This window comes from Trichomycterus rosablanca, chromosome 7 (assembly GCF_030014385.1).
Source record: "Trichomycterus rosablanca isolate fTriRos1 chromosome 7, fTriRos1.hap1, whole genome shotgun sequence".
Taxonomy (NCBI): Eukaryota; Metazoa; Chordata; class Actinopteri; order Siluriformes; family Trichomycteridae; genus Trichomycterus; species Trichomycterus rosablanca.
This window is the reverse complement of record NC_085994.1, coordinates 18531798-18548451: the sequence shown is the minus strand read 5'-3', so window position 1 is coordinate 18548451 and position 16654 is coordinate 18531798. Positions and strand designations below refer to the sequence as shown.

The 16654-nt window shown below is 36.5% G+C and overlaps 1 protein-coding gene and 1 long non-coding RNA gene across 2 annotated transcripts; one reads left to right on the top strand and one right to left on the bottom strand.

Moving 5' to 3' along the window:
* Nucleotides 1-29: 29 nt before the first annotated feature.
* On the top strand, nt 30-8702 carry LOC134317748 (uncharacterized). The gene is made up of 3 exons (XR_010013266.1): nt 30-132; nt 8261-8361; nt 8479-8702. It is a non-coding gene; the product is annotated as an uncharacterized LOC134317748 (long non-coding RNA).
* Nucleotides 8703-10395: 1693 nt separating this feature from the next.
* foxd5 (forkhead box D5) lies at nt 10396-11310 on the bottom strand. Its single transcript, XM_062998470.1, has one exon. The coding sequence runs from the start codon at nt 11308-11310 to the stop codon at nt 10396-10398; it is 915 nt and encodes a 304-aa protein (XP_062854540.1).
* Nucleotides 11311-16654: the final 5344 nt, after the last annotated feature.

Genomic DNA, 16654 nt, shown 5'->3' with positions numbered 1-16654 from the left:
TGCGCGTAGAGAAATAATGCAGGGGCGCAACTTTGAAACCGGACGCCTGTTCTGCCCGCTGAGCGCTGAGGATTATTCAGGATCTGGCGCCCTCAGAAAGACATGACTCAGGAAACACACAAATAGGCCAAGGTAAAATATCTAGTCATTTTCGTCATTTCTGTTTTGAGAGGGAAATGCTAATGCAACTCTTTGTGGACTGTTTTATTAACTGACTTAATTAAATATGAAAGAAACGTGTTAATGAGCTAGTGCTACAACAGAATTACACTTATACTTTTGTAAATGCTACAGCTGCATTTTTTTTTATTTCACACAACAGCAATAAATCTCTATCTACTATAGAGGCGCAGATTCCAAGCGCTTTTAAAGCATTTCTCGTGTTGTTGCGCCCTCTTCTGGACTCTGCAATAAACTTGCCCTGTGTCATACATAGCCCCCAAAAATCCACAATGTATTACGCAGTATAAGAACAAAATAAACATTTCCAATTCGCCAAAGATACCCGGATGGTGTATACATTTAAATTAAATTTAAACACAGACAATTTAAACATAGGAAAATTCATACAAGATCTAATATATACAGTACAGGCCAAAAGTTTGGACACACCAGCCAAAAGTTTGGACACACCTTCTCTTCAATGTTTTTTCTTGATTATTTTTATTTTCTACATTGTAGATTAATACTGAAGACATCCAAACTATGAAGAATTATGTAGTGAACCAAAAAGTGTTAAACAAACCAGATTATGTTTTTTATATTTTACCAACTCTACCTCTGCACAACCCAACTGATGGTCTCAAACACATTAAAAAAAGCAACAAATTCCAAAAATTCACTCTAGACAAGGCACAAACATTCATTGAAAACCATTCCAGGTGGAAACCTAATAAAGCTGGTTGAGAAAATTTCAAAGAGTGTGCAAATCTGTCATTAAAGCAAAAGATGGCTACTTTGAAGAATCTAAAATATAAAACATATTCTGGTTTGTTTAACACTTTTTTGTTTTCTACATAATTCCATATGTGTTCCTTCATAGTTTGGATGTCTTTAGTATTAATCTACAATGTAGAAAATGTAAAAAAATTAAGAGAAACCACAGGAATGAGAAGGTGTGTCCAAACTTTTGGCCTGTACTGTATATATATATATACAGTGTATCACAAAAGTGAGTACACCCCTCACATTTCTGCAGATATTTAAGTATATCTTTTCATGGGACAACACTGACAAAATGACACTTTGACACAATGAAAAGTAGTCTGTGTGCAGCTTATATAACAGTGTAAATTTATTCTTCCCTCAAAATAACTCAATATACAGCCATTAATGTCTAAACCACCGGCAACAAAAGTGAGTACACCCCTAAGAGACTACACCCCTAAATGTCCAAATTGAGCACTGCTTGTCATTTTCCCTCCAAAATGTCATGTGATTTGTTAGTGTTACTAGGTCTCAGGTGTGCATAGGGAGCAGGTGTGTTTAATTTAGTAGTACAGCTCTCACACTCTCTCATACTGGTCACTGAAAGTTCCAACATGGCACCTCATGGCAAAGAACTCTCTGAGGATCTTAAAAGACGAATTGTTGCGCTACATGAAGATGGCCAAGGCTACAAGAAGATTGCCAACACCCTGAAACTGAGCTGCAGCACAGTGGCTAAGATCATCCAGCATTTTAAAAGAGCAGGGTCCACTCAGAACAGACCTCGCGTTGGTCGTCCAAAGAAGCTGAGTGCACGTGCTCAGCGTCACATCCAACTGCTGTCTTTGAAAGATAGGCGCAGGAGTGCTGTCAGCATTGCTGCAGAGATTGAAAAGGTAGGGGGTCAGCCTGTCAGTGCTCAGACCATACGCCGCACACTACATCAAATTGGTCTGCATGGCTGTCACCCCAGAAGGAAGCCTCTTCTGAAGTCTCTACACAAGAAAGCCCGCAAACAGTTTGCTGAAGACATGTCAACAAAGGACATGGATTACTGGAACCATGTCCTATGGTCTGATGAGACCAAGATTAATTTGTTTGGTTCAGATGGTCTCAAGCATGTGTGGCGGCAATCAGGTGAGGAGTACAAAGATAAGTGTGTCATGCCTACAGTCAAGCATGGTGGTGGGAATGCCATGGTCTGGGGCTGCATGAGTGCGGCAGGTGTTGGGGAGTTACATTTCATTGAGGGACACATGAACTCCAATATGTACTGTGAAATACTAAGCAGAGCATGATCCCCTCCCTCCGGAAACTGGGTCGCAGGGCAGTGTTCCAGCATGATAATGACCCCAAACACACCTCTAAGATGACCACTGCTTTATTGAAGAGGCTGAGGGTAAAGGTGATGGACTGGCCAAGCATGTCTCCAGACCTAAACCCAATAGAACATCTTTGGGGCATCCTCAAGCGGAAGGTGGAGGAGCGCAAAGTCTCGAATATCCGCCAGCTCCGTGATGTCGTCATGGAGGAGTGGAAAAGCATTCCAGTGGCAACCTGTGAAGCTCTGGTAAACTCCATGCCCAGGAGAGTTAAGGCAGTTCTGGGAAATAATGGTGGCCACACAAAATATTGACACTTCAGGAACTTTCACTAAGGGGTGTACTCACTTTTGTTGCCGGTGGTTTAGACATTAATGGCTGTATATTGAGTTATTTTGAGGGAAGAATAAATTTACACTGTTATATAAGCTGCACACAGACTACTTTTCATTGTGTCAAAGTGTCATTTTGTCAGTGTTGTCCCATGAAAAGATATACTTAAATATCTGCAGAAATGTGAGGGGTGTACTCACTTTTGTGATACACTGTATATATATATTTATATATACGTATATATACATATATATGCCCTGAGGAAATATACTGGAAATGTAAAATTAAAATGCATTTAGGTTTATCTATTATCCCTTTTAAATTAGTGTTCTTTTATACTACAAACTAGAAACAGCTAATGTTGCTAATGTTTACAGATAGCATAAATGCTAACAATGCATATCAATGCATATCAACAATTTTTAAACGTATATATACACTCACATATATATATATATATATATATATATATATATATATACAACCCCTGGCAAAAATTATGGAATCACCACTCTTGGAAGATGTTCTGTCAATTGTTTAATTTTGTAGAAAAAAAATAAATCACAGACATGCCACAAAACTATCATTTTTCAAAATGTCAACCTTCTGGCATTAAGAAACAATAAAAAAAAGAAACAAATATAATAGTTGTGGTCAGTCACAATTGCTTTTTTTAGATCAAGTAGAGGAAAAAAATATGGAATCACTCAAATCTGAGGAAAAAATTATGGAATCACTCTGTAATTTGCAGTTTAAAAACAAAACATCTGCAGCAGATTAGATTTGCTAATTATTCTTCAGTTTAAAAAGAGTGCTTACACCTCGGAGAGCTGTTGCACAAAGCAGATTGTCATGAATCATGGTTCCAACACAAGATATGTCAGTTGAAACAAATGAGAGGATTATAAAACTCCTTCAAGAAGATAAATCATTGTGGAATGTCGCAAAAGATGTTGGTTGTTCCCAGTAAGCTGTGTTTAAAATCTGGACCAAGTACAAACAAAATGGGAAGGTTGTAAAAGGGAAGCACTGGTAGACCAAGTAAGACATCAAAGCATCAAGATAGAAAACTTAAAGCAATATGTCTTGAAAACAGAAAATGCACAACAAAACAAATGAGAAACAAGTGGCCGGAAAGTGGAGTCAATGTCTGTGAATGAACTGTAAGAAATCACCTAAAAGAAATGGGATTTACATACAGAAAAGCCAAACAAAAGCCATCATTAACACCTAAAAAGAAAAGAACAAGGTTAAAGTAGGCTAAAGAAAAGCAATCGTGGACTGTGGGTGACTGGATAAAAGTGATCTTCAGTGATGAATCGCGAATCTGCATTGGGCAAGGTGATGATGCTGGAACTTTTGTTTGGTGTCTGTCCAATGAAATTTATGAAGATAACTGCCTAAAGAAAACATGTTAATTTCCACAGTTGTTGATGATATGGGCCTGCATGTCGGGTAAAGGCACAGGGGAGATGGTCTTCAATAAATGCCAAAGTCCACATTGAAATTTTGGACGCTTTTCTTATTCCATCAGTTGAAAGGATGTTTGGTGATGATGACTTCATTTTTCAAGATGATAATGCATCTTGCCATAGGGCAAAGGACGTGAAAACTTTCCTTCAAGAAAACATATAATGTCAATGGCATGGCCTGCAAATAGTCCAGATCTCAATCCATTTGAAAATCTCTGGTGGAAATTGAAGAAAATGGTCAATGACAAGGTTCCAACCTGCAAAGCTGATCTGGCAACAGCAAGAGACAGTTGAAGGCAGATTGATGAAGAATACTGTTTGTCATTAGTTAACTCCATGCCTCAGAGAGTTTAAACCATTATAAAAGCCAGAGGTGGTGCAACAAAGTAATAATGGTGCAGTGTTTTCTAATGATTCCATAATTTTTTCCTCAGATTTGAGTGATTCCATATTTTTTTCCTCTACTTGATCTAAAAAAAAGCAATTGTGACTGACCACAACTATTATATTTGTTTCTTTTTTTATTGTTTCTTAATGCCAGAGGGTTGACAGTTTGAGAAATGATAGTTTTGTGGCATGTCTGTGATTTCTTTTTTTTCTACAAAATTAAACAATTGAAAGAACATCTTCCAAGAGTGGTGATTCCATAATTTTTGCCAGGGGTTGTATATATATATATATATATATAAGCTTGATTATTTTAGCCTTTCTACTCTCTCCTTTTCTCTCATGTGTTTAGTGATTTAACTTTTTTTTTTTAACCTCATTCACTTAGCATTCAAGTGCCTCAAGTTTACTGGATAATTATGAGGCGGTCTTAGTGTAAGCGAGCGTCTTTATAGTTTGCTGAGTTATAAAGTAAGAAATAAACTGTACATAGACAAACTAACAGGAGCATAATACTTTACTGGCTTGTTCTTTTGAGTTGCAGCACAGACTACACAGAGATAATCACGTGTATAGAGAAGCACACTTTACGTTGACTATGGAATCCCCAAAGGGACAAAATGCACTCAGTATGTAAACACATACAAACATTGTCAGCAAACTACACCACAGAAAAGTCTACACTAGCAATCAATTTAGAAGTCAAAGTCTAAAGCAGCAAAAATACAACTCGGGTAACTGAGCCTGGAAAATTCCCAACCAATTCTGTGATCGCAGAGGGGGCTGTGTTAAAAACAGAGGTGAGAATTTTGGCCTTTGAGACAACATGAAGCCTCATACCATTGCTGAATGTTCTGTGCTGAGTATTGTAGCTTTCATTTATTCCATCTTTCAATTTATGAGTATAATGTACACTGTAAAAAATGATTCTCGAACCCAGTAAAGTTTGCTTATTAAAATAAGTAGATTTGACCTAAAATGCAACTTTTTAAACTTTACTTAATAAAAAGAATAAATGCAGTCATATATTTTATGTTTTTATTATACTCGCAATTTTGTTAAAACATTACTTAAAGTTTTGATGATTGTCAACATCCACTAGAATTGAGCAGACTGAACTCAATATTTTAAGTATTCTTGGGAAACCATGTGACACAGGACGTTGGTGCAAAGAAGAAATTTTTTTTTTTACTTTTTATGTGTTTTGCAGTTTTGAGTCATTTTTTAGTTTTAGACAGTAGATATGTTTTGGTTTCTTTAGCTGTGAAGTGTGGGTGGAGGAAAAGGTATTTTTATTGCAAATGTTGCTATGCTACACTGTAAAAAATAAAAAGTTGAGCAAACTTAAAAATGTAAGGCTGCCTTACATTTTTGAGTTTTCTCAACTTCAGGCATTCGTAGTTGTTCTAACTTAATTTCTTTAGTTTCCCTATAAGTTCACTCAAAAAAATTTTTTTAAGTTAAATCAACTTTTTTTTACAAGTACAATAAAATAGTAATTGTAATTTTGTCCAACTTTAAATAGTGATTTGAGTGAACTAACAACCTAACTTAGCAAAGCAAGTTGGCACAACTGTTTGCTCATGAAGTTGAGAAAACTCAAAAAGGTGAGGCAGCCAGTTGCCTTACATTTTTAAGTTTGCTCAACTTTTTATTTTTTAAGTTGACTCAACATTTTACTTTCTAAGTTTACTGAACTGTTTTTTTAATATTAAAAAAAGCAGTTACTAAAATGTTTTTACAGGCACAAGTTTTTACATATCTGAACTGGCAGTTGGTAGCTCAGTGGCTGAGGTACTGGTCTAGTATTCAGTAGGGTGCCGGTTCAAGCCCACCACTAATTTGCCACTGTTGGCCCCCTGAGCAAGGCCCTTAAACCTCAATTGCTTGCATCGTATTCAGCCACAAATGTAAGTCTCTTTGGGTAAAAGCATCTGCAAAATGACAAAAATGTAAATAAATATGTTATGCTCTTAACAAGTAGCTATGAAAGAAATTTAAGACAATACAAATGTTTGTATTAAAATGTTTATTTGACTTCCACAACAGACATGTATTTTAAGCCATAAACCTGTGCCACTCCAGCAAAAGTATAATTAGCATCAATAAACAAACTGTTTTTCCAGGTAAGCAAAGTCAGGATACAAACACGGCAATGGCCAGGAGCGCCCTTGGTAATGACACAATCTGTAATGTTTCAGTAGAAAAAAATAAACACAAACAATTTAAATAATATATTTTTACATTTAAATTTAAAGAATATGATGATTTAGATCTCGTTTAATAATCAATTAAGACATCAGCTAAACTTTAAGTATGAATGAAATTAGCAAAATTCCAATAAATGACAATAAGCATATTAATGTTTAAAAGTTTGCAACTATATCCAACTGTCCATGTACTGTAATTCTGACTATAGTTAGTTTGGATAAATGTGCATGTGTGCATAAATCAGGGTAAATTTGCTACTACAAACACACACTGGCATGGACTGAAATGTTTCAAGAGCATATAACATGTACCATGAATAAAACCCTACCTAATTCACGGGCGTGAAAATCGCATCACAGACCGTAAAATTAAAATGAGCCACTTACTGTGAAATATGCAATTTGCTCTGAAACTCAAAATGTAACACTTGTGTTAGCAATTTAACATTTTTCATTTGCGTGGAGTATGAAATATGAAGCGCAATATGAGGCGGTTGTAGCAATCATACTGCATCATAATTAAGTGTAACAGACTTTTTTGTGGTGTAGTGTACCACAGACAAGTTTAGCTTACTAAGCTAACACAATTAGCCCCAGGTCATTCAAACCAATGGGCAGCATAACCCGCTAGCATGTCAGCTAACATTTCTCTCTGTGTACCGAAAATGGTTAAATTGTCACTGACAAGCCCGAATTTGCAAATAGATTACACTTGTGAACCTTTATATAAATTAAAAATCAATGAGAATGTATTTACTTTTGAAAAGAACTGACCGTTTGTTGCTTCGCACTCGTCTGCCATACAATATTTTAAATCTTTGGTAAGAAAATATGTGCCGCTAAAATGCTAGTAATTCCCCTCATTAATCAGTCAGTTTATAGTTAATGCATTTGTTAAGTTTTAAACATACATTTATAGCTGAATACCTACCTCAGGGCAGGTTAGGGCAAAATCCAAAACTTCAGCTCGTTCTCAGCGTCGTCCTCAGCATCGTCCTCAACCGTTACAACTCAGCTCGGAGAAGTGCGCATGCGCGGTGACGGAACGTTCTCAGTTTCAATGAGAACTAAAGAATGTAATTTAGCTTAACTCTGTCACGTCAGTAGAGCTTCTGATGAAAAAAATCGGCTCAACTAATTGTTATGAGTTATGTCAACATTTGTAAGGACTGTTTGCTCATTCAACTTTAAATCCTAATTTCATTTTACGATTTGGAAGTTAGACTTTTTACAGTGTAGGTAGGAAGCATGAATATATTTTAGATGAAATCTAATGGATAACTCGGTTTTAGGAGTGTTAAGTCACAAACCACACAACAACTTAATTTATTTAGTGTTTAAGGGAGGACTCACAAAAGGTCTGTTGCCTTGTACTAAAACCTACATTTTAATAGTAATAGTAATATTCTATTCTAACTTGGACAAATACACAGATAGACTCTTCAGTTTGTTTTGCTACAAAGGAGGAAATACTGCATGCAAAATGCACAACATATTGGTGTTACTGGATCAGGTAATTTGGTTGTTTGCTGATATAGTATGAATTTTTTAAATGTTAAGGATTGGTGTTTAACCATGAATTCATTATAAATTTTTTTGTGTTTCTCAGCCATTCAGGATGCTGATATAGGCAATCATAGAGAGGTAGTGATTCCTGACATGATGGTATACCTCTCTGAGAATGCTGAGCACTTCATTACAAATTACCAGGTTAGTGTGGTATGTGTTAAGTCTTTGGATGTGCAGTCATTCCCATGTTATGAAAAGACCAGTGGTGAAAAGAATTTGCAAGCAATATCATATCATTGTTCTTTGTGTTTATTTCAGGACATTAAACTCAATCCTGATGACCTGAAACACCACCCACTGCAGATGGCAGTCCTGTAGAAGTAGGGATCGTTTTGGAGGGCATGCAATTGATTGCTTGTTTACAAGTGTCCTGAATGCATGTGTCATCTTGCTTGACATGATGTATGTGGTCAGTCAGAACTATCCAAATCCATTAAGTACAAATGTATTTTAATGTGTTTTTTAAATGCTATTTCTTAAAATAAAATGTTGTTTGAAGTTGACTAAATGGCTTGTTGGTATCATTATTTCATTTATTTTATATACATATACAACCCATTTTACCTGTTACTATATTTAACTGTGGCATTAGTATCAGTATTAGTGGTGTTAGTAGCTGGGATATTAACGCAAATTATCACTCACAGTCATCTTAAAAAATTAAATAAGTTGAAAAAAAGCAGCTTAATTAAGTAAGTTGAAAAAAAACAACAGCTTAATTTTACTACCTAGACAAAACATGTTTTTTTTTTGTAAAGACAGAGAAGTGAAAATTTTTTAGTACTAACATTTTAAAGTTTTTCGTAAAAATTACCTAAAATCTTAAGTAGAGTATACTCAAAAATAGGGATGTAAAAATGTTGCACTATATTTTTAAGTAAAATGAACTCATCATTTTTTACAGTGTAATGACTGCTGTGAAATGTGACACTTTTCTTTAAAAATCCGTAAGATCTGTGATTTTTGAAAAACAAGGACCATAAAATTAAGCACATTTCCTCATGAATTTAGTACGGCCTTAGTTATGACTTAATACAACTTGAGTGATTGATGCTTAAGGGTCTTGCTAAAGGGCCCAACATTGGCAATATGTGTTGACTTGTACCATGTGACCTATGGGAAAAAAAATCGTTTTCTTCTTTTAAGTATAGTTTTTTTTTTTACTTATCCATGTGTGTGTGTGTGTGTGTGTAGGGGGGGGGGGGGTGTTTGTGTGATTAAAACTATTTCTGTTCATATTTAAAATACAGTTATTTTTGTTTTTTAAATTGGTTTATGTTTAAATATGAACAAATTTAAACTACTTTAAATTTGTTTATTTTTAAAATACAGTTAGAAAATGTTGTCTAATATTCACACTAAAAGTATTAATTTAATTCTCATTTATTAATTTAATTTAATTCCCATTTAATTTAATTCATCAAGTATTAATTTAACCCTCAACAACTTTATCCTGGTCATGGTCGCGGTGGGTCCAGAATACCCTGTACAGGTCAAAAATCCATCAGGGCTTTCCTAGTCTGCCTTATTTGCAATGGCAAAAACGGAAATATTTAAGATTTTCCAAATATAGATAAATTTTTTTGATCCAGAGATGGATGGATGGATGGACTGACAAATTGACTTTTTAATTTAGTGAAACAGATACAGTACCAGATATGTATGCGTTAATTATAACAGTCTTATGATTTATTTTAAATTATATGTTTTGTAATATGTAACTCTGTTTCTAGCTGCTTTTTTCTGTCTTATAATTTACTAGCTTTGATTGCATTGTTTAAACAATTATATTCTCTTACAATTAGGCTCTACAATTTATGTTTACGTTATTTGCAATAGCAAGAATGATTCCAAATTGACCGATGCATCTTTAAGTTTTTGAGTACTTTGGAGAGTGTACTGGATGAATCATATGTACTTTGTACTTTGAAATAATAAACTGAAACATAAATTGTTTTAAATAATTCATTATCACATTTATTTGAAACACAAAAACAAACTGCAATAACAAATGCACGCATTTCATTTTTTACACATATACAGTATACACAAATATATTACCATTGTCTATTTACATAAACGCTGAGATAAACCGTTTGGACATTTGAAGTCTGCAAATAAAACCATGCAACAACACTGACATGTTTATGTTGGACTGTACATTGTACAGTATGTTCAGCAGTTAGGGTAGACCACGGGTAAACTGTCTGTAAATGGCACTGCGGCCAAAAAACGAGTCCGTCTGACTGGCAGGAAACTGGGCAGCACACAGGACGATGGAAAAACGTGTCCATAGTCAACAGGAAGTTGAAAGACATGAGTTTTGCGCATCTGACTGCTTGAATTTGCCATGATACTCTCGATAGAAAAAGAGCACTTTTGCGTCTTCGGTTCAGGCCTCTGCTCAGCAAAAGCAAGGCGCGACTCTTGGGCCTCTGAGCCTTTAACTTCGGGCGCAGTATGATAAGGAAAGTACGAGTATCCAAGACTAGCAGGCTGCGCCATGGCGCGCCGAGAGACGCAGTAAGGACTGCTGTATGGGTAAAGCACAAGTCCGTCTTTGCAGTAATCAGGACGGCTCCTCTTGAACCTTTTCCTCCTGCGCAAAAAGCTGCCATTGTCAAACATGTCCTCAGAGGCAGGATCAAGAGACCAATAGTTACCCTTGCCAGGGTTGCCCGGTTCCCTCGGGATCTTGATGAAGCAGTCATTTAAGGATAAGTTGTGCCGGATAGAGTTCTGCCATGCCGGGAACTTGTCTTTGTAGTAGGGAAACTTGTTGCTGATAAAGTCGCAGATGCCACTCAGGGTGAGTTTCTTCTGTGGGCTCTGCAGAATGGCCATGGTGATCAGGGCGATGTAGGAGTACGGAGGTTTAACCGAGCTGGACTGCCTGTTCGGGGTCGCGGCCTCACTTTCTCCGCATGATTCCGCTTCTGAAGTGTCGACCTCTGCACCAGACTCCACCGGGGACTCATCTGAATCTCTGCAAGCCAGGAAATAATGTCCTTCATCTCCACCGATGATGTCTATCTCTTCCTCAGAGGAAATAGCCATGTGCTGAGCCGCTTCATTCATGTTAAGGATCATGATCTAAGTGCGCAAATGCGCAATGTATGTGTGGTCTAAAGATCTCGTTGCTGGTCAAGCTGGACTGACGGGCTATTTATGAGGGTTCTCGCTCTCTGTCTGGTCCTCTGATGGTCTGACCAATAGGAGCGCAAAAGCACCGCGGGGGTCCTCTGTAAACGCGCACAGGTGCGGGCCGCAGTTTACCCTCTTACAAAACCGTGTGAAATCATTTACATTACAATATCGTGCCTACACATACATATCCATTGTAAATGCACTGTACAAATTACTCAGAATTTGTGCTTCATGTGTTTAAATTGTAATCTAGGTTTAATAATGTTATAACTACAATGTAAATTATTAAAAAATGGGGCAAACAGGAAGATGGTGTGTATTATTGATGTGTAAAAACTAGTTACTTTATTTTTTATAGCAATTTAAACTATAAACTCAATTTATAGCAACGTTAAACGAAACAAAATGAAATCACTTCCTCTAATTTTGTTATGCAAAGTAGTTACATAGTGCACATAGAACTGGGAAAAATGTTAAGCCTAATACATTTTGTACATTTTACGGTCGACCACCTTTTACCAATAGCAGCCTGGGTTTAACCAACTAAAACAGTTATAACTGGCCAGTGTTTCAGTTAATATCTTTATTAATTCACTAACTAATATTAAAGATTAAACTGTAAACCCCAAGTGTCTATTGTATTAGCCTACATTTTTATTCTCGTATTGTGGCGCATTTATATTAACATTAACAATAACTGCAAAATATTTAATATATAAAATAATCTACTACTATTTTGTTATTTTTGTCGTTGTACTATAGCACAACTTGATTCTAATCTGACTTTGAAATAATGTGGAAAAATAATAATAGATTCTCTCTGCATGAGAAGTTCAATTTTCTCATTAAAATCTTTTTAACTTTTTGCTATTTAAATGATTGTGCAAACCCATTTCATTACATAGTTACATTATAGGCTATTTATAAATTTATTTTTGAAATGTGTTACAATTATTTTAAATAAGAGTATGCGTAAAATATACAAATTATAATTATAATTATATTAAATATATTAAATATAATTCTCCAGGTCACGTGGTGGGTAGGTGGGCGAATAAGTAAACTTTAATATGCTGTCCATTACAGTCCATAACGATATAGACAAACAGACGGGATCTACTTTTTTCTTATGTTTAGTAGATTTTAACGCATGTTTAATTTAATTTAAATGAAATTCTCCTAACACAAATTTTAGTTTCGTTGAAGTTTTATAAAATGTATTTAATTTATTGTATTTTTTTTTTATGCAAAAAGTAAATTTAACATTACAGGACGTTGGTTCAAATTGTATTATAGTTTATTTTTCTGAATTGAAACTAATTTTTCTCTATATTTACCAGACTATGTAGTGGATAAAAATATGCTCAATTAGTAAGTTTTTAATTTTTTGTTAATTTCTTTGTTAATTAAATTAAATTATTTGTAATTAAATAAAAATGCTTTATTCTGTTGGGAGTAATTAGTGAATTTATTAGAGGATTTATTGAATCAAAACAGTTTCAAAACAAGTTATGCTGCACAACTACAATATGTTTTACAGAGTGGGTGTTATTTATTGACTGGGTGTTCTTTATTCTTCATTAATTGATTAAAAAATTTTAAATCTATATAAAATCTAAATGTAGCTTCTAGTTGAATAGACTAACTGTGGCATGGCTGTTGAGAAGCAGTAGCTCAGTGGGAGTTGAGGTGAGAGGGTGTATTTTTTCACGCCGCATATCTCTACAGTAGGCATTAATACTGGATGGGTTTCGCATCAGGCCCCCTGGGTTTGGTTTAGTTTGCCACCTTAAGGTCTCGGCGGGCGGTGCGACCATGAGAATGACCGTGGAGCGCCTGAGGATGGATGGGCGCTTACAGGCGGCTAAACGGCTCTTTAGCATGAGAAAGCATTAGGAAACGGCGCAGCTGTATTACAGCCTGCAGGGAACACTGCGCACTTTTATTACAGTCACATGAATGAGCTGAACCATCCTCAAAGCAAACGTGCTGCTGAAAAGCTCTCAGTACTCATCTCACCTACAACTGCAACACAGACACACAAGCCATCCACTTCCTCAGTGGGGGAGTCGTGAGATCTGCTCCAGTTTACCATCACAGTTAAATTACATAAGTAAACACAGTACTGCACAATACTGCCTCCTTTAGATCATTTATAGCTGACTCAATGAACCAAACCTCCTCTAGAACATGAAAATATACAGGGGTTGGACAAAATAACTGAAACACCTGGTTTTAGACCACAATAATTTATTAGTATGGTGTAGGGCCTCCTTTTGCGGCCAATACAGCGTCAATTCGTCTTGGAAATGACATATAAAAGTCCTGCACAGTGGTCAGAGGGATTTTAAGCCATTCTTCTTGCAGGATAGTGGCCAGGTCACTACGTGATGCTGGTGGAGGAAAACGTTTCCTGACTCGCTTCTCCAAAACACCCCAAAGTGGCTCAATAATATTTAGATCTGGTGACTGTGCAGGCCATGGGAGATGTTCAACTTCACTTTCATGTTCATCAAACCAATCTTTCACCAGTCTTGCTGTGTGTATTGGTGCATTGTCATCCTGATACACGGCACCGCCATTGGATGCACATGGTCTTCCAGAATGGTTCGGTAGTCCTTGGCAGTGACGCGCCCATCTAGCACAAGTATTGGGCCAAGGGAATGCCATGATATGGCAGCCCAAACCATCACTGATCCACCCCCATACTTCACTCTGGGCATGCAACAGTCTGGGTGGTACGCTTCTTTGGGGCTTCTCCACACCGTAACTCTCCCGGATGTGGGGAAAACAGTAAAGGTGGACTCATCAGAGAACAATACATGTTTCACATTGTCCACAGCCCAAGATTTGCGCTCCTTGCACCATTGACACCGACGTTTGGCATTGGCACGAGTGACCAAAGGTTTGGCTATAGCAGCCCGGCCGTGCATATTGACCCTGTGGAGCTCCCGACGGACAGTTCTGGTGGAAACAGGAGAGTTCATTTAATTCTGCCGTGATTTGGGCAGCCGTGGTTTTACGTTTTTTTGGATACAATCCGGGTTAGCACCCGAACATCCCTTTCAGACAGCTTCCTCTTGCGTCCACAGTTAATCCTGTTGGATGTGGTTTGTCCTTCTTGGTGGTATGCTGACATTACCCTGGATACCGTGGCTCTTGATACATCACAAAGACTTGCTGTCTTGGTCACAGATGCGCCAGCAAGACGTGCACCAACAATTTGTCCTCTTTTGAACTCTGGTATGTCACCCATAATGTTGTGTGCATTGCAATATTTTGAGCAAAACTGTGCTCTTACCCTGCTAATTGAACCTTCACACTCTGCTCTTACTGGTGCAATGTGCAATTAATGAAGATTGGCCACCAGACTGGTCCAATTTAGCTATGAAACCTCCCACACTAAAATGACAGGTGTTTCAGTTATTTTGTCCAACCCCTGTAGATGCACAAACTCAGTTATAACAAAAAAAGAAAAAAAAAAGAAAAGGTACAGCATCTTAAACTACATTCAGAAGCAAAGGTTGTGTGGGTAAAGCCAGTTTCTTATATTTCAAATTCATTGTTTACATCTTTAAGAAAACGACTCGTTATTCGTTATTAAAACAAATAACTCGCACACTACAGCAAACAAAAAAAATATTATTATCATTATTACTATTTTTGTTGATATTGATAATATTAAATTATTTCTTCTTTTTATGGACCACAGACTTCAAAAGAAATATGGGAGGAGTCTGTTCCTTATATTTAAATGTATTATACCGAAATTCCACTTCTTCACACCTAAAAGCACTTGATGTAAAAGTGAGACTTTGTCACTTTACATCATTAAAATACTGAATGTTAACTGGATTTTCCAACAACTGAGAAATTCACACATTAACAAAGGAAACATTTAATATTACACAAATTAAGCAGCGTTAGGTCTATAACACTGTGCATTTTTCCACTTTATCAAAGGTTGGCATCATTAGTTTTTTTAAAGGTACAATTATTATTATTATCATTATTAAAGATACAATTATTGTTATTTCTTTTTTATATATATTGGGAGAGAATACATTTTTTAACATATTTTTTACATATTACAGTGGTTCTACATTTAAGTTGTTTTTTCTGTTAATTACAGTATTTGTAACTTATCATTAGTAATGCATCACTTTGATATGTCATGAATTTACCAGCTTCCCTTTCGATACCTTAACTTATCTTAAACTCATGCTTTGCACAACAGCTATTCCATAGATTAAAAAACATATTATGCATTATTAATTTTTACATTAACCTTTAAATTTGGGAAACAAGCCTATAATTTATTATTTTATTTCTAACGTCATGTTTTACACTCTTTGGTTACATTCATGACAGACATAGTTACTCATTACACAAGGTTCATCAGTTCACAAGTTTAACATCGAACACAGTCATGGACAATTTTGTATCTCCAATTCACCTCACTTGCATGTATTTGGACTGCGGGAGGAAACCGACACAGACACAGGGAGAACATGCAAACCACACAGAAAGGACCCAAACCACCCCACCTGGGGATCGAACCCAGGACCTTCTTGCTGTGAGGCGACAGTGCTATACCCACTGAGCCACCGTGCCGAACAAACCTATAAAACATGCTGCTAAAGCCAGTTCCCTATACTGTATTTATACAAGTATATAATGCTATTATCCAAAGCAATTTACAACAAATACAATGCAAGCAACTGAGAGTTAAGGGCCTTGTTTGGGAGACTAGCAGTGGCTATTTGGCAGTGACTGATCTCAGTGATGGCAGTGATAGCTCAATGGTTAAGGTACTGGACTAGTAAACAGAAGGTTGCCAGTTCAAGCCCCGCCACCACCAAGTTGCCACTGTTGGGTCTATGAGCAAGGCCCTTAACCCTCAATTGCTCATTGTGTTCAGCTCATCATGTAAGTCGCTTTGGATAAAAGCGTCTGCTAAATGCTGAAAATGTAAATAGAAATGATCTTGACCCAGCTATCTTTGTATCACTAGGCCAGTACCTCTACCACTGTCCTCATATCACAACAGACATTAAAATCTCCATTGCATCTAACAGCTCTTCAGGATAAGGTGAGACTTTGTCACTTTACATTATGATGCTGGTGACCAAAGTGTTTTAGAAACTCACACATTGCAGCAACAGAAAATGTGTTAAATCAGCAGTCCCCAACCTTTTTTGCAGCATGGACCGGTTTTATATAAGATCTAATTTCACAGACTGGCAGGGGCAGAAGGATTTAAAATAGAATAACTATAAAATGGAAA

Excerpts from the sequence above, each read along its gene's own strand:
- foxd5 (XM_062998470.1), bottom strand. The coding sequence starts at position 11,310 with ATGATCCTTAACATGAATGAAGCGGCTCAGCACATGGCTATTTCCTCT.